Consider the following 20,008-nt stretch of genomic DNA (forward strand, 5'->3'; position numbering starts at 1 on the left):
GGAAACAACTTATCTCACACCCTCTATGGGCCAGCCAAGTCCTAAGGCCAAAGTAACCCTTCTCACACGAAGTTTCCGGTCCCTGAAGAGGAGTTTGTGCCCAGTTTCATTAAGTTCCAGCCAATCCACACGGCTCTCATGGCTGATGGTACCAATGTTATAACCACCAATCAGATCCACTATAGAGTAAAGGAGAGAGAGGTAAGAAAGATTCCGCATAGTAATATACTAGGCAAGAGGTAGTAGGTAAAGGTCTGGTCTTAAAATCATATGTTGGGCTTTAAGAATGTTACATCATGGCTGGGGCTGGGGCTCAGTGGTAACGCTTGCCTCGAATGTGTGAGGCACTAGGTTCCATCCTCAGCACCACATAAAAATAGATAAATAAAGATATTAAGATATATATATATATATATATATATATACACACACACACACACACACACACACACACATACATATATAGATACATACATACATATATGTGTGTGTGTTAAAAAGAGAGAATGTTACATCAGTCTAAGTGTGTCACAAGGAAATGGAAATAACCAATACAGTAAATTGTGCTAGGATGCTTGAAAAATTATCTTATCTAGTATTGTAGATGGTTTTGTTTCACTCTATAGTTAACTCAAAAGGTCCAGATCTATCAAGGAATGTGATTCCTCTCTGGAACTCCTGCATTTTACCTCATAAGATCAGAACTACTGTATAAGCAGTTTCTACTACTTATGAAATCCTCTGGAAGGCAGCACTGAGCACATTAAGGATGAGCCAGTTTTTGTATACCAGTGAGAGAAAGCTAATGAATGAAATGATGACCAGATTTGCTCCAACAAGTTACTTGCACATTTGTGTGCCTATGGTATAAGAGCTCTGAAGGGTAAAGAATGGGAAAAGCACACAGACAAAAGTAGGAGAAGCCTGTGACTAAAGTTAGGCTGCTCAGTGCAGAGGATTAATATTTTAGTTTTATCTGAGTATTACAAACAATATTAAAAAAAATGATCACATCTAAGGCAGACCACTCAGGGTTGGCTGAGACGCTTTCAGAGTCTCCTGATCAAAGCTATTCACATCTCCTACTGATATACATTATTAATGAGCAATGTGCCTGCTTTTGTTACATAAAAAGACCAAATGTCAGCTAATGTATATTAATGGGAAGATCAATTTAAAGGAAATTTTCTTTTAATTAAAAATCAAAATGATCAAGTCATGTTTTAATGCCCCAAATACAAGTAAATCATAGAATGCTAGAACTTCATGAACCCTGATATCGTATACAAATTATGGTGTACATACATTTTTCTCATAGAGGGTCATTATTTTATTAAACACTCAAAGGGGCTGGTGACCCAAATATGTAATAGAAGAACTATGTTGTTCTACATACATTGACAATGAGAACTAAAGAGTGACTGGACTTCTATAAAGTCTCATAGCTTATTATTGTCACTAGAATATTGGGCCTCTTGAACTACATTATTGTTTCCATTATAGATATTTATATTTCTGAGCTCAGGAAGCTGATGTGAAATATTCATGAAATGTAAAACTACCTTATGAATAGGCCCACATGTATATGGAAACTTGATTTATGAGAGAAATGGCATTACAAATTAGTGGGTGAAAAATGGACTTTCAATAAATGGTTAAACATATGGAAAAAAACAAAATTAAATCTACCCACATTATACATAAAAATAAATTCCAGGTGGAAAGTAAAATTTAAAAATCTTAAAATACAGGAGGGAATAGGGAAGAATTTCTTAAATAGGACCTCAAAAATCACAAACTATTTTTTTAAAGTGATCAAATAGACTACATTAAAAGTGTCTGAACGCTAAAACACTCAAAGGAGAAGAAAAACAAGCCACAGTGCAGACAAGATATCTGCAATGCAAATAACCATCAAGGGTTACATATGCATATTCAAAGAACTTAAAAATCATTAAGGAAGAGACAACTTGATTTTAAAAATGGATAAGGGATAGGAACTGGCAGTTCACAAAGAAATCCAAGTGATCAGTAAATAAATGAAATTAATAGAAGGAGATATTGTTTCATATACAGCAATGAGCCAAGTTATGAAGTCAGGCAATTTCAGTATTGGGGAAGAGACTGAACAATGGCAACTCTAATTGCGAGGGTGAGAATACATTGGTACAATCTATTTGGAGAGCAATTTGGAAATATTTAGTGAGTGAAGACACATCTCCTCTATGATTCAGCAATTCCATTCTAGGTATAGATCTTAAAGAAATGAATCACTGTAATAGTGAAAAATCAACAACTTAAATGCTCAACAATAAGAGAAGAGATAAAAGATATAAGGCAAATGTAACAAAATGTTAGGATTTGACAGAACTGGGTATGGGTAAATAAGTAATAATATCATTACTATTAATAGCTAACACTTTTATGTGCTTATTGTACATCAGTCTGAGTATTTTTCATATGAAGTAGGCACTATTTTTGTCCCCATTATTGGATAAGGAAGTTGAGGGACAAAATGGTTAAGTAACTTAGGTAAGATAACACAGGTAGCAAGCAGAGAAGTGGGATGGTTTGATTCCAGAGCCCCATTCTTAAATATATATTGTATAGGTACGTTATCCTCAAATTATTGAGACATTTCATGACAAAAAAATATAAAGTAAGATTTATAATTGCAAAATATAAAAATATAAAGTAAGATTTATAATTGCAAACACTTGTGAAATGCAAAAAAAATTCTGTCATTATTAGTCACATGGCAAACTATACAAAAAAAAAAAAAAATAAGGACTTTTCCAGTTCTAAAAAAGTCTATGATTTTGGGGCTGGGATTGTGGCTCAGAGTGAGAGGGTTCACCTTGCACGCATGAGGCACTGGGTTCAGTCCTCAGCACCACATAAAAATAAAAATAAAGATATTTTGTCCACTATAACTAAAAAAATAAATATTAAAAGAAAGTCTATGATTCTGTAAAGTCTAAACAGGAAAACTTATAAATTTTCTAATAGTTCTTCTTCCCAATTTGCAGGGTCTAAGATATATCTCTAGAGAACACAATAGTTATATGGGCAGGTTTATGCAATAAGTACCCAATTGTGTACATCTAAACAAGGTATAGAGACACACATATGGACTCAAACATTTCACATAATCTCTCTAAGAATGGGATTACATATTTACCTGGTGCCTTTGACTCCTGGATTCTCCACTGAATATAATCCTGTGATATGGAAGTGTAATACAAACATCTCTTTTGTTGTTAAAAGTATGATAGAATCTTACCAATAGCAATAGTCTTAATATCAACAAGATAAGCCAGTTTCTTATTATCTTCCATTCCTCGCTGGTGCCTCTCATTAATACGGACACTGAAACATAAGAGGTGAGGTAAAGCAAAATGGGCTTAGTTGGGGATTTTATTGAAGCCTTTGAAGTACCACATGGGATGGTTTTTAGAGTAACCCGAGGACATAGAATTTAGAAGTCCAAAAGAAATCCTTTTGGCTTGTTAAGTATTCAAAGAACCTCATGAGATTACCTGATGAGGTGAGGGTTCATGAATTCAGTGCGTACAGAACCTAAGGTGTCATTACTCCCATATTCTACCAGGGTTAGCTCTCCAGCATTGAAGATCATGCAAACCTGGGAAGAATGGGAAAGGAAGCATGAAGAAAAACAGTGGAATTAGGTGTACTGTATTCACAGTGACTCCCACTTTTCTCCTTGCTATCTTACTATCCCTTGTCACTTGCCCTTCTTCTGACACAGGAGCTAGAAGGGGGCTAATCAAGATGGTAACAGTGAAATCAAGCTCTACTCACATTCTCATTTTCAAAGAAATATTTCTCATTGCCACCAGATCCCTGCCAGGCTACCTGTGAAGTGGAGGAGAAGACATAAGAATGTAGATAATTATCCAAGGTGAGGCTGAAAGAATGACAGATGGGAAGCAGGGAGGTCAAATTTAGAGAGGCTTTGGAACCATGCAAAAGATGCTTTGTCAGATTTTGCTTTGGTACCTATGTTTCTGAGAAATGGCATAAAAACAGTCCAACTATGGAGATTCTTAATCACTCCAGAATTCTAAACCTCTCATTCCTGAAACCAGGTCCCCAGAATATTAGAGCTTCCTGAGGAGTTCCTACCCCAAGGGCCCTGGTCCCCAGGAGTAAAAAGCCAAGATGCCCCATTACCCACCCTTCCATTCTTGGTTCCTACCTCACTGAGGCGATTAGTGTTCAGGTCTCCCAGAAGCAGTGTGTCTGACGTGTGAGCCACCAAGTAACGCTCCTTTCCCAGGATTTTCACTTCTTCCACCTCATAGCCATAGTGTGACTTGAGCACCACCCGTGTTCCTGATGATAGGTTCTTCACAATCACCTTGGTAAGGGACAGGTCCGAGCTCCTTAGGCTTCCCCAGGCCAAAAGAGGTGTGAATGTGTTGTGGTCTTTGCCCACCTCCATAGTGCTGAACATAGCTAATACCTGTTTCTTCACCTGGCCTAGGACATTGTTGGCAATGATGATACCTTACATTTACACAGAGCTTTAATATTCGTGAAATGCTTTCATATATTATCTCTTTTGCTACTCATAATACATACAATTCTGAAAGTTCCATTGGGTAAAACCAATCACTATGTTTATATAGCATTTTGTGGAAACTTTTTATAAGAGTTCGAGAGTACTGTTATTATATTCTCATGTAATAAGTTATAAGAGAGTACTGTATTACTTATTATCATTATTAGGTTCTGGGACTTTAACCCATGGACGCTTTACCACTGAGTCACATCCCCAGCCCTTTATATTTTTTAATAGTTGTGGATGGACATGCCTTTATTTTGTTTATTTTTTTATGTGGTGCTGAGGATTGAACCCAGTGCCTCACACATGTGAAGCAAGCGCTCTGCCACTGAGCAACAGCCCCAGTCCTTATTTTTTATTTTGAGACAGAGTCTTGCTAAGTTGCTAAGGGAGTCTTCAAACTTGCAATCCTCCTGCCTCAGTCTCTTGAGTTGCTGAGATTATGAGTGTATGCCACTGTGTCCAGCATGTACTTTTTTTTAATATTATTTTTTGATACATGTCCTTTGCTATAATGATTTTTTTTTGAAAGGCTAAAGAATTGCTAACATTTTGGCACATACTATCACTTAGCCTTCATATATATATATATATATATATATATATATATATATATATATATAAATATTATATATATACATATATAATATTTATTTAGTTAGTTAGTTGTAGATGGATGCAACACCTTTATTTATTTATTTTTTATATGGTGCTTAGGTTCAAACCCAGTGCCTCACAAATGCCAACCAAAGTGCTCTACCCCTGAGCTACAACCAGCCTACAATGATCTCTTTAAGAGAAAATATCTTACAGATAATTATATTTATATTCTCAATGCCTAATGGTGCTAATACATAGGATAGAAAGAATAAAATGTTTCTAGAGACACTAAAAGAAAGAGGGAACCAGTGAATAATAAATGAAGGAAAGAACAGAGGTAAAGAGAAAAGTAGGCTGGGGAACTACAAATTAACTTGCAACATCATATATGAGCATTCATGGGTCCTAAAACAACAGAGTTTACTTGCCCAGTTTATAGTGGATAGGCAGCAACATTTTAAACAAGGAAGATGGAACTGGCAATCTCTGTACTTCTTAAGCCTGGTGATTAAACCTCTTCTTACAATATGGTGGTGGGAGAACTATAGCAGGAAGGTTGCTAGTGAGTTTCCCTGACACATTCTATCCCTCAGAATAGCTCTGTCAGATGAGTGAAGCTTAAATTTGATACTGTGGTTGTGGCTAGCAGGCAGGGAAGTGTTAAAAAGGTGAAAGAGCCAAGCAAGATCTTGGTGTTCACCTGGCTAGGTCCCACATATGTTAACTCGAACTTGTTCTTGTAAATACTCCTCCGAAGACAGCAGTCAAACTGTTCCACCCCACCACAGAGTGTGCCCTAGAAAGGAAAGTGACAGCATAAAATGTAAGACACACAGTACACTGGCATGGAGAGGCTATCTAGAGACATCCCCCAAATCTATGCTTTAAAATCTAGAAAAGAGTTGTTACAAAAGGGTTGGTGTGTTTCAGAAGTCCAGAAGAAAAGAGGCAGCAAACACAGGCCTCGAGGACATCATACATGCATGGAATAATGAGGGAGAAATAAGCCCTGCCTACCAAACTCTGTCCTTTGGAGCCTCTGAAAAAGGATATATCTCCCTCTCTTGGCTTTAACACCAGATTTTTAGATTGGAATTAAAAGGAAAGACGAGATTCTCTAGTGCCAAGGGAGAGTGTTTTAGGGTAGGCAGGATTTTTTTTCCTAGTTTGGAGAAAGTCACCAATCCAGAAAGGGGCTACTAGTAACATACTGCACAAAGTCTTGAGCCATCCCGCTTCCAGGCCAAGGCAGTGACAGTGTACAAATTGGCAATCTCCTTGGGCTTGGCTTCTTCCCAGATGCTTCTTCGAGGGCTCCAGTTGAGTACCCGAAGTCTGAAATGAAGTATGTGACTTTTAGAAGAGATGAACATTGAGCAAAAGAGTGAAAATAAACTAGTAACTGAAGGAAATCAATCTTGCTATATCAGAGAAGAAAGGAAATCAGAGAATAGACAAGCTAGGCAGTCTACTGAGGGAGGACAAAAAAGTGGTAAAGGAAGTTGGGAAAAATCAAGGCAAAATGTAATGGAATAAGAGTGATGGGAGTGGAGAAAACAACAGATGAGGGTAGGTAAGAAAAATGAACAGTCAGTAGTACAGAAATATAAAAAGAGAATTGGAGAAATGGTAGGAGTAAGGGAAGAAAGAAAAGAATGTGAGGAGATACATACGATAGAAGGAGATAGAAACCAAGACTGACAAAGCCAGGGTAAATCATGCTCCCAAGAAGTGATTGGTCCCAGACCCTAGCTGTTTATCTAATGTTAATATTCACTATGTTCATTCATTCATTTCTTCATTCACCAAACATTGACTGTATATCCTGCACTAGATGCTAATCTAAGCACTGGAGATAAGAGGGTAAGTAATAAGCCCTTCTCTCAAGGATTCTTCATTATAGCCACAGACACAAGCAATAAACTATAATATAATGTGATAAACTTTAAGCCAGTGGTCTGAAAGGAGCAATGGCAACACAAAGAAATAGGAAATGATTCTGCTGTAGAATCCCAGGAAGAGGCACAGAGACAAAACACAAGAATGGTACATTTAGAAGTGCCAGTATGCCAAGGCATGGTAGAAACAGGAAGGGGAAAGAGCATGATTTATAATCTGAGAATCTCCTTCAAAATATACTTGATTCTGACTAGTCTCTTACTCTGGTTCAGAATAATTTGACTACAGCAGAGGGTTCACAGGAAAAGGAGGCAGAGGATGACATCATAAAGCCGACCTACCTGTCATAACTTCCAAGCACAACGGACTGACCCCCAGGACTTGCTGCAGCTGTGGTGAACTCCCTCTCTTGAGGGTCACGGCTATAATCAAAAGTCTGCAGCACATGGCCTTCCTTTCCATAGGCCACAATCCTCCGATCACAGCCAGCAGCTACAATGCTGTTGGTGGCCCAAGCCAAGGCATAGGGTGGGCATGGGTGGTTAACCAACTTTCCCTAAGATAGAAGTAGAGGGTTCTGCCCTGAAAATTCCTCATTCTCAGTACCTCATAACCCACTTGACCATCCTACCCTGTAGAAATATTTCTTCCAACATTTTCCCACCCCAACACATCTTAATCCTGAAGATTCCACAAGTTACCTTTCTGTCTCACATATATACACACAACATATAAAGTTATGGCCTTGAGTTCTAGGCCATATTCACAAAATAGTGACATGCTGGAGATCTCTAATATGAACCTAGCAAAGCCATATAAGGGAGATGTCTTGCACATTAACCAATATAGTCTAGGCCCACAGAGAGCATATGGTTCCTCCTTTTTTTTAGGAGGGCTAAATTTAGTTATTATATGAGTAATTTATAGGGTAAATGATTCAAACAATACTGAATTATACAGAGCAAAACATCCATGTTGTCCTTTTCTAAACAGTTAACTTTTTTCTTATGAATTTATATATGTAAATGAGGATAATTTTCATTTTTCTTTCCCCTCAGAGTCTTTATTTCCCTTTGTCTTAAGGTTCTCCAGACCTGAATCATCCCTTCTTATAAATAATAAACTCCAGCTTTCTGAACATGATTCCTCTCTGTGGCCACATCCAACTCTTTCTCTCCCTGAGATCCTCAGATCTCATCCTCCAGCCTCTTCCCCTAGTGCTTCAATTTTAGTGCTTTAGATGTCCAGTCTCCTCTAGGAGGGCTCCTGAAACTTCCTTTAGTCCTATTCCAGGGCATCCTTTATTTATACCTGTGACTCTCCGGAGCCTTCATCATCAAAGAAATACCTAACGATGGTACCATCTGCATGACCAGAGAGAATCCCTTTCCCAGAGCAACTAAAAAACAAAGAGAGAAAAGGAGTAAAGGTAAGAAGTAGAGGAAGAGGTTATTCTGTCTCTCCAAGAAAGTTCTCTTCTCTGTCAAACCCTATTCTATATGTGGTTCCATATTTCACACTATGATCTCCCAATCTAGACCTCCAACAGCTTTATCCTGACATTTCCAAGCTCTCATGATATTCTCTTTCTTACTCACTTTGTTGTCAGTGACACAACATAAGAATCTGTTCCATAGATAGTAGATGATTTATTAGTTTTAGTGTTTGCTAAACGAACCTGAAAATGGAAGAATGGATACAAGTCTGGTTAGGCAACTTTCAATTTCACCCAGGCCCTAAGAAAAAAAGCAAAATGCACAAAACTGGTCCCTATGTATTCTCTATCCCCAACACACAACTTGGTCTGAAGGGAGAAAATGAATCATATTTCTCTTTCCAGACCCATTATCTCCACCTACCACTTCTCTCGTGTCTCCCTTCCCTCCTTTACCTTGCCTTCAGCCAGTCCAAAGACAATGATGTATTCTGCAGGCCACTGCAGACAAGTAACAGCACTCTATGTGAAAGAAATGGTGAAAAGGGTAACTCTGTTTGTGTGGCTTAGCACAACCTGGCCACCCCACCACACACTACCATCCTAGTCTTCCACAGGGAAGGAAAGAAGGGGACACGACTGGGCTCATAGAAGGAAAGCAAACGAGCTGCCAGGCAACCTTCATCCTTGCAGTAGGAAAAGTCATATTGACATGTTATAAAATGCCAACTCCTGGTTACATTTACAAGCAGATATATCAATATGTTTTGCTCAAGTTAAGCTCCCAGGGACTGGTCTGAACTTTACCGTCTGGATGAACTTGTTGCAGATGACTTTCTTATCACCCCTGCCAAATAAAATGAGAAAAACATTAAAAACCACTTCGATACTGGGTGAAGTATCGAAGTGACCCATACCTGTAATCCCAGCAACTTGGAGACTGAGGCAGGACAATCATAAGTTCAAAGCCACCCTCAGCAACTTAGTGAGGCCCTAAGCAACTTAGTGAGGCCCTAAGCAACTTAGTGAGGCCCTAAGCAACTTAGCAAGACCTTGTCTCAAAATAAAAAATAAAAAGGGCTGGGGATTTGGCTCAGAGGTTAAGTGCCCCTGGGTTTGATCCTCAGTACCAAAAAAACCAACCAAACAAACAAACAAACAAAAAACAAAAAAACCCACCAAAAACCCACTTCCATATATAAATTGCCAAAAATGATGCTGAGGCAAGGAAGGAAAGACCAGATAACTTTCCTGGTCCTAGTGTATCCTGCCCCCCCCTGGAGGAGTTCTTAAAGGAGGCATGAGAGAGACCCTGAAAATCTCTAGAACAAAACAGCAAAGAAAAAAACATCACACTGGGTGTCAGGATCTCATGGGGGACTTCTGGTGACCTTAGACTCATTACTCAGGATAGGATTGCAGAACACATGGGACAGACAAAGGTACTGAAGCAACAGCAACAGACTCCAGAAAGTTTCTGCCTTCCATGCCTTGCTTTTGCTCCCCGTCCTCTCTATTCTTCCCCAACTGAGGCATTTTTCATGCCTTCCCTTTCTTTTCTGGGCCATCCCATGCCCCAATCTCTGCCCTCACCAGTCTTCTCCAATCTTGTAGACATAGATGATGTTGTCAGTTTGTCCTATGGCAATTTTAGTGGAATCAGGAGAAAAAGCCATGCCCTTTACCATATAGCTCTTCCTGCCATACTAAAAGTAAAAAGAAAAAGATAATGAGTATACATGAAAGAGATAAGGAGAAAATGTACATGTTTGCTCTAACAGGCTCGATTCATACTGAGAAAAAGAAGTGTAGGCCATTTCCTAAGCCGATGGCTAGGAGGTAGGTTAAGAAGTTTTCCAGGTTTGTAAAGCTACCTCAACGGGTTAAGGTACACACAAGTACTCTTCACCTTCATGTCAGCTGGTTTGGTGGAGAATTTATCTCTCCGCTCCCCATGTTCATCATACAGCAATACCACTCGGTCCACTGTGCAGACAGCAAATTTGGCATTGTTCTGGGACCAGGCCATGCAGGTCACCTTTGCAGCTCCATCCTGTAGAGCAAAGGGATATTAAAAAAAAAAAAAAAAAAAAAAAAAAAAAAAAAAAAACACCAGGTGCTAGTCTAGAATGCCAAAAGTGTTTCCCATTCCCTTAGTTTTATTATGATTTTGGTCCATTTTCTTCCCATCACAGTGTTTTCCTTAAAATAAAAAGACACATATGTTCCATTCTGGTTTCCAAGGCTGTCAGATCCTGGACAATGTGCTTTTTTTGTTTTTAATGGATACAATACCTTTATTTTATTTTTAGGTGGTACTGAGGATTGAACCCAGTGCCTCACTAGTGCTAGGTAAGCGCTCTACCACTGGGTTACACCCCCAGCCCCAGCAATGTGCTTTTAGACTCATAATACAAAACATTAAGTCACTTATACCAATCTATCCCTGCAATGGCCTCCTTGTTCCCTTATATCCCAGGACTGATACTGAAATAAATTTAATTGGTCTAATAAGTTTTAGTCTTTAGCTACTTATTAAATTAATGTTTTTGAGCACCTACTGAGAAAAGTAAGACACACCCAGCCCTAGGATCTCATAAGATGATATGAAATGGAAAAGTCCCATAAGAGAAGTACATACAGAATGCAGTAATAATTTGGAGAAGCCCAAGATAATTTTATGCTGAAGTGGTCAAAATTTTGAAGAATGAATGCAGTTGAAAGGGAAATTACCTGGAATAGAATGAAGAGCATGAGCAAAGGTGAATTCTGGATGAGAAAAAGTAATTTAGTTTAGATGAATAGAAGAGACAAGGCAGGAAACAGACTGAGGCCAGATCAGAATGGATCTTTGAGGACAGGCTAAGGAGTTTGAGTTTATTTTGCAGTAAATGGAAAGACAGAGAAAGTTTTGGAATGGGAAGTTACATAATTAGAGTTGAGACTTGGGATGAGCAATGCCACTTTTCCCCTCCTTAACCACTCACTTCACAGAAGCCCAAGTTAGAAGTGATCAGCACCTAATGGATTATTCTTTTCATGTCTGACCCTCCCACCACCAGCTCTGGTCTTCTATTTTTCTATCCCTAAAGGTTTTCCTCCTTGAAATAAAAATTAAAATAGGGCTGGAGATATAGCTCAGTTGGTAGAGTGCTTGCCTTGCAAGCACAAGGGCCTAGGTTCAATCCCCAGCACCACAAACAAAATAACCTAACTTTGGGGCTGGGGTTGTGGCTAAGCAGTAGAATGCTTGCCTAGCACATGTGAGGTTCTGGGTTTGATCCTCAGCACCACATAAAGATAAATAAAATAAAGGTATTGTGTCCAGCTACAACTAAAAACAAAATTAAAATAATAGCTTCAATCCTGTTGTGATTAATTACATGGAATCTAGACCTCTGGCTTAACACATTGTCAATTTTTACTCCTAACCCACTTACATCCAATATTAGGCTTTTTTGACCAAACCCCAAAGTAGAGCCAGAAAATGGTTACACCACCACCACCACTGTCATCCTCCAACTCTTCATTACATTAGGTTAGAAGTGCTGAGGACAATTCATCAACTTTGGCTGATTATCGTGCTCCATGGCTGTGCCTGATCCTGGGCATGTGGCCCTACCTGCATCATGACATCATCTTATTTTAAGAGACTGAAGGAGGAATCCATTTCCAATTTTTCCATTAGGACAAAGCAATTTTTAAACTATAGATTCTGGAGCAACTTACTGAGTAAGAAGCACAACTTTCTTTTTTTATAATTTCCTTTTTATTTTCCAAATGCCACATTCTCTGTGAAGTACCATAATCAATTAATTCTCCTTCCTCTCTCTCCTCCTTCCTCTCTCCCTTCCTCCCCTGCCCCCTCTCTCCCTCTTCTTCCCTACTAGAGATCAAATCCTGGGGTTCTTTACCATTAAGCTATATCCCCAGCCCTTCTTTATTTTTGGTACTGGGGATTGAACCCAGAGATACTTCACACTGAACCACATCCCCAGCCCTTTTTATAATTTATTTACAAACAGGGTCTCACTAAATTGCTGAGGTTGGCTTTGAAATTGCAATCCTCCTGCTTCAGCCTCCAGAGCTGCTGGGTTTATAGGTGAGCACCACCACATCCAGCTCCTTTTTTATATTTGACTCACTAGGTTGCCCAGTTTAACCCTGAACTTGTGATCTTCCTGATTTAGCCTCCCAAGTAGTTGGGATTACAGGTGTGCACCACCATGCCTGGCTAATTCTTTTTCCACATTTTGTACCCCACTGGACTGTTGTAGGATTAAGCGAGATAGAGAATAGAACAATAGCAGCTAACTTTTGTGTGTGGGGGGTGCTGAGGATTGAACCTAGGGCCTTGTGCATGCAAGGCAATATATTTTCCAGCCCTAAGCAGCTAACTTTTAACAAGCACTTCCATAGAGTAGCATTTTAATAAGTGCTTCACACACATTATCTCATTTTACCTCACAATTTCAAGATAGAGCTGTTTATGCTACTTTTACAGATGGGAGAAATTGAGGCACAAAAAGGCTAAGTAATTTTCCCAAGTTTCTATACACAGTTTGTAGGTGGCAGAACCAAGATTTAAATCTATGTGTGTCTGACTATAATCACAATGCTAACATTTTTAGTTATGCTGCCTGGGTGTATATTGAGCACTCAATTATGACAGATATTCTTACTACTGGCCTTATGGTAGCCCTTTCAATTCTGAATGTTCTCTCTTGTGCATCAATTTGCACATTGCCTTTTTTTTTTTTTTTTTACAGTTTGCAATTCTCTTTTGTGTATATTACTTCATTAACTCTCACCCAAGTCTCTAAGTTTGCTAGTATTGTAAGCTGGTGGAGTGCTCAGAAACTGCGTGATAAGGCCTAAAGTCAGAGGTCATACGGCTAGATTAGTGGTGGAACTGGGACTTGGATTCTGGTCTTTTAACTCCAAAACCCACCCTTTGTCCGCCATGTTCAGGGTTCCTTCCCTAGTGCCCAGCCTCTATGAACTGGAGGCGACGAAACTTCATGATCAGAATGAAGGTTCAATCTTCCACCCTTCCCTCTTTCGGGTTTGCACCTAAAGCGCTTATTTCCTTCTGTGTAGAATTATGTTCGTGGCCTACACGTGCAGGTCTTCCTCTGGAATGAGGCTCTTGAAGGCAGGGGCAGCGATTCCTTAGAGCCCCAGCACCGAGCCTGCTGTACAACGGATTATGAAATGTACGGAAAGCTACGGTGATTAGCGGTCCACCTCGCCTACTGAAGGCTGTACAGACCCAGCGGAGTCCGCATCATCGCTAGATCCTTTACAGTCTTCTGCGCACGGCGGGCGCTCATCATTATAAACTTCAGTGCCCCGACTTTTATAGGAACGCACTGCGTCTGGGGGGAGGGAAGAGGCACGCAACTCCTCACCTGAGGGCTCAGCAGGGTCCTCAGGTGCTTCAGCTGCATGACGCACACCTGTCTCTCAGAAGCTACAGACAGCGACAACTCCAGCGGTTACCTGGACAACCCGCCAAGCAGCCGATGCGACTAAGCTGCCGCATACGCGACCGGAGCGCCGCGCACGACGCAAGGTCACGAAATGGATTCTCGGCGAAGCAAATAGCGTGCGCAAGCGCAGTGAGCTTTTGGGCGGGCCCGAGAGGATTCTTGACGAATCCTCTCCTCAACCAATCCCGTTGCTGCATGCAAACCAAAGACCAAGTCCCACCCACAAGCCTTCAGCGAGTCCCCGGCTCGCAATCATCTTGCTCTTTGATACATTTCAGCGTGGCTGAGAGTGTTCTCAAATTCTCGGGGTGGGTGACGCGGGCGAATAGGACAAAGAATAAACACAAATAAGTAACCCGACTTGCACAGGATGTGTCTGCGTGGTACTGGGCAAAATATTAATCATACATTATATTGATAAAGCTCAAAGCTACTTTTAAATAGGATCGCATTATTCTATCTTATATATCAGGGGTGTCCCTTGCTCAAGTTAACACAGCCAGTAAGGGGTGGGACTGGGACTCAACCCAGATATGGAAGATTTATTTATTTATTTATTTATTTTAAACAGGTTTTTTTTTTTTTTTTTTTTATAAAGAGAGAGTGAGAGAGGAGAGAGAGAGAATTTTTTTTTAATATTTATTTTTCAGTTCTCGGCGGACACAACATCTTTGTTGGTATGTGGTGCTAAGGAGGATTGAACCCGGGTCGCACGCACACCAGGCGAGCGCGCTACCACTTGAGCCACATCCCCAGCCCTGGAAGATTTAAATACTCTTTATATTCCTTCTGGAGTCTTAGCTCACTATCTCCATGCGAGGTCACTATAGCCTGTAACACTCCTGTCCCAAGAAATGATGGTTTTCAGAGTCTGAGGGAAGTGTTTTAGAACCAGTGGCCAGGGAAATGAAAGATGCCCTACTTGGGCACTGGATAATGGTGAGTTCAAGATTGCTGCTTATATAAGGATGTTTTATGTGTCAGACCAGAGGTCTCCTGATAGGTTAAAGCTTGCACACCTGGGGTTGGAGATTGGTTAAGTACAAAAGGTACTGATTTCTTGATCTTTGTTAGGATTAGGGTGCCTTTCAAAATTTTTGGTTTAATTTCTTGTAACATATCAGAGAGATCAAAATGCAGTAAAGGAGTTACTCATAAGCCTCCTGTGGAATGATACAAGATTGAGTAGACTTATAACTCTCCTGAAAGTGTCACATGTTCACTTCAGACATATTCTGGGTTCAGAAGCCTCTCCTCCACAGTAGTCACCTGTGTCAACAGGTATTTCTCTTACTCCCACCAACTCCTTCTTGGAAAATAGGGAAGAGTAGAGGATAGCCCCTATTTTCACAGGAAACAAATACATCATAGAGCCAAAATTATAATTCTTTTGGCATGGAACCCCCCTCGATTTTATTTCTAAACTCCTCCTCTGAATATGGTGGCAGGTTGTGTAAATTTATGCATTACAATTATTACTGACTTTGAATGAACAAAGGTAGAGATGGAGATGAAGGGAAAGACAAAGGCAGGAAGAACAGGCAAAAGAATGTACAGGATAGGAGAATGCAACACAGAGGGATCCATTAGTGTAGCTGCTCTTTCATTAGTCCCCAAGACACTGCTCAGTCTTTTATAGGGTTGACAGAGGAGTCAACAGAATTATGATGTAGAGATGGGCCAGCGATGTAAGCAGTGAAGATGACAAGGTTACTGGCTCTGTCATATGACATAACTTAATTTCCATTAGCACAGGAAGAATTTTGTCTTTTCTAGTATTATCCCTTCTCATTCAACAAAGCAAAGAAACTGGGGCTCTAGTTTTCTATGCCCCTTCTTCCTGGTCTCTCTACACTCATTTCAGACCAGAGAATTAAAGCAAATGCCTCACAATACATCTGCCCCTGTCAAGTTGGTGATGGTGTGAGATGCCCATGTATAGTCAAATATAAGTGATGAGGTGTGGAGATTATCTTCAGCGTACCATAGAATATAAACTCAGCTCCAGTTTGTTCAAGAACCTTTATTGGAAAAATGTCCAAGGAGTGAGGTCACCAGCAGCTGGAGGGGCTGCCAGGTGAGGGGGGAGCACCAGAGGCTCCATGGAAGACATTGGAGTAGTGCAGTGCAGCATCTGCCTCTAGTCCCAGGCGATTCCTGTTATTGGTTGGGGAAGGGCTAGTACCCACAGAAACACCCCTCTCTAAGGCCCAGAGGCAAGATGTGAGAGCAGCTGGGGATGCCAAGAGTCCTGATGCAGGTGAAATGGGGCCCCTATTTGGGACCTAATGGGAAAGGATTGAATAAATGACTCTCCCTGGGCCTGGGGTATGGGAGATGCTTCATCTGATATCCGCTCTCTAGGTCCGGAGGTGCAGACTCTAACCGACCTACCTTCTGTCCCTGCTCACGGTGGAAAGAGGATAGGCACCAGCTTGAGATCATGGGAGTGTGTTACCCTCTGGAGTCTTGGTTAGATCACCTTTATATACTCTCCCTGATCCCACCCCATCCCCATCCCCAGGTTGTTACTGCATCTTTCTTCTAGTTCTGTATCTTCACTCACATATCTTCACTCAAACGTCAATGGTGTTGATTGATGATGATTTTTTCTGTGAAAGAAAGTGGCCTGGGTCTTTAATTTCAGCAAGGTAGTAGATGCCATCCTTTCTCTTTGGCCTCCTCCATCCCAGACCTTCCATTCTCCCCTTTTTCCTGCCCCTCTTTGGTCTCATCCCTTTCCCTGGCTGCTCCTCTGGGCCCATATTATCCTTCCCACCTTCATTGGCCCAATATCACCTGTCTTGTTCCCACTGGCCTTCCCTGAGGACTCTGTTCTGGCCCCTTCCCCTTCTCCTTGGGGTTGTTGTTGGAGTCATTGTCCTTGATGATGTCATACTGACGGCAGAACAGCCCGATTACAGCTGAAACACAACAATACCATCTAAGCCTTGATGGCAGCCTCTCCACTCACAACCTTGAGAGTAACAACATACCCACACAACTTCTAGAAATTGGATTCCTGGTGTCCAGGCAGTCTTTGTCTCTGGGCTCTCAACAGCCTCCTCTCATTCTCTTTAAACTTGTCTTGATGATCCTCCCTCAAACAAGCATCTCCCCATGTAATTTTTCCCACTCCATTTTCTCCTAACAGAAAAACCTTCGCCACCTCCCCCCTTCACTGAGTCCCACACCCTAAGTACTTGGTCCTCCAACCAGCAGCTTACTCACCGGCCCACATGAGCAACACCACCACGATGATGACCACTTCACCTGTCTGCAGTGGTCGCTCTCCATCCAGCCCCTCCACTGTGATGTCACCTGAGAAGACAGGAAACAGACTCCAGAGTTACAGAGGACTCACTAAAACTGCAGAATGGAGATGCTGGGGATTAGAATCAGGTTGGACCCATCATAGTGTGGCCCCTGGAGTTGTAAGGTAGCCTATCCCTGGGAGGAAGCCATTGATGGACAGGTGGTTAGAGACCAATAGTCAGGAGGGCTGCAGGTCAGGTACAGAACTCACTCAAGCAGGCTGCAGCTGAAATGACAGGAGGTTGTGTGAAAGGAAGCTTAGAAGCCCTTCCCCCAAAGAATTCATTAGCAGTGCGTCTATACCCAGTCCCCTGCCCACCTGCTTTTCCTTCCTTTCCTGGCAGTACAATGAATAAATCATCCCTCTATTCATCTAAGCTAGATGATTGCTTGCCTTGGGGAGCAAATATGAGGTTATAAGTCAGGTAAAAAGCCAAAGAACTCATTAGCCCAGACCCTCACCTGGGCTGGAGCTGTTGGAGGGCAGTCGGTCAGAACCCTTGAGAGTTCGGAAGTGCACCCGGGGCCCTGGGGGGCTCTCTCCCCGAAGGCCAATGCTCCTGACCTGCACTGTGTAGTCGCTGTCTTCAGCCAGGCCCCAAAGGGCACAGGCCCTAGTGGTGGTGTTCACCTCCCGGATCACACGCTGCCCAGGGCCATTCTGCCGCTGCAGGGAGATGATGGGAGAGGAGGGCAGCCTCACCCCAGTTCCTGGCCACAGGGCTTAACCAGGGCTTCCGGACTATCCAAGCACTCCAAGGGAGTAGGGTGAAAATGGCAGCTTGAGCCAAGAAACACCAGCTCCCAGATTCCCCCACCTCTGGGAGGGGAATTTAAAGGGTGGATATAATGAAGGAATGTGCAGAGATCCAAGGACACAGGTCGGGGAAGCAGAAGGGTGATTCATACTTGCTGGGAAATGGAGTAGCCAATGACGATGTTGCCTTCCGGGACGTCCCAGGACACAGTGGCCGAGTTGGCTCTGAGGTGAGTGACCGTCACATTCACAGGAGAGGGAGGTCGGTCTGTGGGTGCCCAGTGTTAACAGGTTAACAGGTTTCACTCACTCACAGCTCCGGTTGACCTCACCCCCATTGGTCTTTACTCACCTGCTCGCACAAAGCCCAGGTCACAGCTGACCAGCAGGAGGACCGTGGGGCTTAGATATGGGGAGAGAGGCATCAGCGAAGCCATGGTCCCCATAGTCCGTTGAGGGGGCACTGGAGCATCCGCTTAACATCCAGGCGGGGCTCCTGGAAGAGGCAGGAGTTGTGAGGGTCAGAGGCTGCCCAGAACGCATGGTGGGCAGCAGCTCTCCCAGGCTTCCCACGGCCCACAGCAGCCCGGTTTTCCGCTCGCCTTCCCCGCCCCCGCATAACCCGCGGCAACCCCAGTGCGCGGTTCTCCCTGCCCACACCCACCTCCGCCGGTCCTCGCGATCGGTCAGGCCTCCGGGGGCTGCTCGGTGCCCAGGGGGCGGCCCATCCTCCGACTCTGGCGTTGCCCCTACCCCATTCCGGCACTGGCCTTGCGAAGCCGGCAGCGCGAGGCCGAGTTGCCGGCAGAGGACAGTGGCGGAGTAGGCACGGCTGCCGGTCTGCGGACCCCAGAGTCCGCGCGGGTCGCGCCGTCTGTCCCAGAGCTGGGGGCGTTGCCTGCGCGGCCTGGCCGCTGGCCTGGGTCCCCGGTGCGGAGGGCAGTGCGGCTCCCTCCGCCGGCCCCTGCAGCGGGATGTGACCGTCCCGGCCAGCCAGCCGCCGCCTTCTGCAGAGCTGGCCCCGCGCGCTCCGCCGCAGCCCGTCCGGGACGTGAGGGCCCGCCCCGCCCCGCCGGGGTTCTCGCCGCCGTCATCCCCCCTTCGGCCCCCCCACCTCGGTTCTCTCGGGGCTCCTCCCACGACCCTCCCAATGGCGGCCTCCCGGGCCCCCAATCCCTCCTCCCCGGACTCAAGCCGATGATCCGGCGGGGGCGCGGGAAGAGATGCAAGTGCGAGGGTCTTGGGCACCTGGAGAACCCCTCCTTCCCGGGGAGGAATTAGCCAAGTTGGGAGGAGGGATTCCACCTCCGGTGCGGGCGGGGACTGAGAAGAGGAGTGATGGAGATAATTGTTTCAACAATCTATTACTTGTAGACTGCGTCAGCTTTTTAAGTCTCATTCATAATCTTATTTGATTCCCTTCGCTTTCTCATTCATTCTTTCATTTATTCGGCAAATATTTACGAAGTATCTCCTATGTGTCTGGCATTATGTTAAGACCCAGTGATGAAGAGATTGTTAAGAGTGCTGGTCTTAGAGGGAGAAGTAAAGAGCAAAGACTTATGGCTGGCTGGCTATCTCTTGTCTCTGTCTTCTCTGTCTTGTCTCTCAAATCTTCCTGTCTCTTAGTTCTGCCACTTTCTGTGTGGTTTTAGAGAAATTGGTTAATCTGCATCTTAGTTTTTCCACATATAAAGCAAAGCATATGAAACCTAATGGGGTTGTTGTGAGGATCACATGAGACAATATTGGGGAAAGATCTCTCTAAATCTTATAATACTATGTGAGTGTTTATTTTTGATTTGCACCCTGTTAGTTGTTTCATTCATTCAGGAAATGAAAGTCCCTAAATTATTTCACGCTTTGGCCTAGTATAATATCTGGAGATTTTAGGTGTATCAGTTCAGCCAACTGTGTGATTT

The 20,008-nt window shown here is 42.9% G+C and overlaps 2 protein-coding genes across 3 annotated transcripts in view; both read right to left on the reverse strand.

Moving 5' to 3' along the window:
• Ift172 (intraflagellar transport 172) overlaps positions 1–14,096 on the reverse strand; it is a 37,521-nt gene extending 23,425 nt beyond the window's left edge. The window contains exons 1-15 of one of the 2 annotated variants that reach the window (XM_026392624.2): positions 13,934–14,096; positions 10,432–10,575; positions 10,116–10,228; positions 9,330–9,369; positions 8,979–9,044; positions 8,686–8,765; positions 8,399–8,486; positions 7,429–7,643; positions 6,400–6,523; positions 5,889–5,984; positions 4,220–4,381; positions 3,823–3,876; positions 3,540–3,643; positions 3,284–3,369; positions 67–179 (exon numbers count right to left, since the gene is read on the reverse strand). In XM_026392624.2, the coding sequence (XP_026248409.2) occupies positions 67–179; positions 3,284–3,369; positions 3,540–3,643; positions 3,823–3,876; positions 4,220–4,381; positions 5,889–5,984; positions 6,400–6,523; positions 7,429–7,643; positions 8,399–8,486; positions 8,686–8,765; positions 8,979–9,044; positions 9,330–9,369; positions 10,116–10,228; positions 10,432–10,575; positions 13,934–13,972 (1,524 nt within the window). In that variant the 5' untranslated portion in view covers positions 13,973–14,096. Of the gene's footprint in view, positions 1–66; positions 180–3,283; positions 3,370–3,539; positions 3,644–3,822; positions 3,877–4,219; positions 4,413–5,888; positions 5,985–6,399; positions 6,524–7,428; positions 7,644–8,398; positions 8,487–8,685; positions 8,766–8,978; positions 9,045–9,329; positions 9,370–10,115; positions 10,229–10,431; positions 10,576–13,933 lie in introns of those variants that run through there. The other variant, XM_026392773.2, reaches the window with a different exon arrangement.
• Positions 14,097–16,133: 2,037 nt separating this feature from the next.
• Fndc4 (fibronectin type III domain containing 4) lies at positions 16,134–19,061 on the reverse strand. The gene is made up of 7 exons (XM_026405682.2): positions 18,751–19,061; positions 18,439–18,582; positions 18,239–18,354; positions 17,792–17,996; positions 17,246–17,335; positions 16,814–16,938; positions 16,134–16,626 (listed from the first exon to the last, which is right to left on the reverse strand). The coding sequence occupies exons 2-7, from the start codon at positions 18,530–18,532 to the stop codon at positions 16,591–16,593; spliced, it is 666 nt and encodes a 221-aa protein (XP_026261467.1). The 5' UTR covers positions 18,533–18,582; positions 18,751–19,061; the 3' UTR covers positions 16,134–16,590.
• Positions 19,062–20,008: the final 947 nt, after the last annotated feature.

This window comes from Urocitellus parryii, chromosome 12 (assembly GCF_045843805.1).
Source record: "Urocitellus parryii isolate mUroPar1 chromosome 12, mUroPar1.hap1, whole genome shotgun sequence".
NCBI lineage: Eukaryota > Metazoa > Chordata > Mammalia > Rodentia > Sciuridae > Urocitellus > Urocitellus parryii.

Coding starts and splice junctions, on each gene's coding strand:
- Fndc4 (XM_026405682.2), bottom strand. CDS start 18,532: ATGGGGACCATGGCTTCGCTGATGCCTCTCTCCCCATATCTAAGCCCC. Junction 16,939..17,245: donor GGTGTTGCTCATGTGGGCCG/GTGAGTAAGCTG, acceptor GTTGTGTTTCAG/CTGTAATCGGGCTGTTCTGC. Junction 16,627..16,813: donor GGCCAGTGGGAACAAGACAG/GTGATATTGGGC, acceptor TTTCTTTCACAG/AAAAAATCATCATCAATCAA.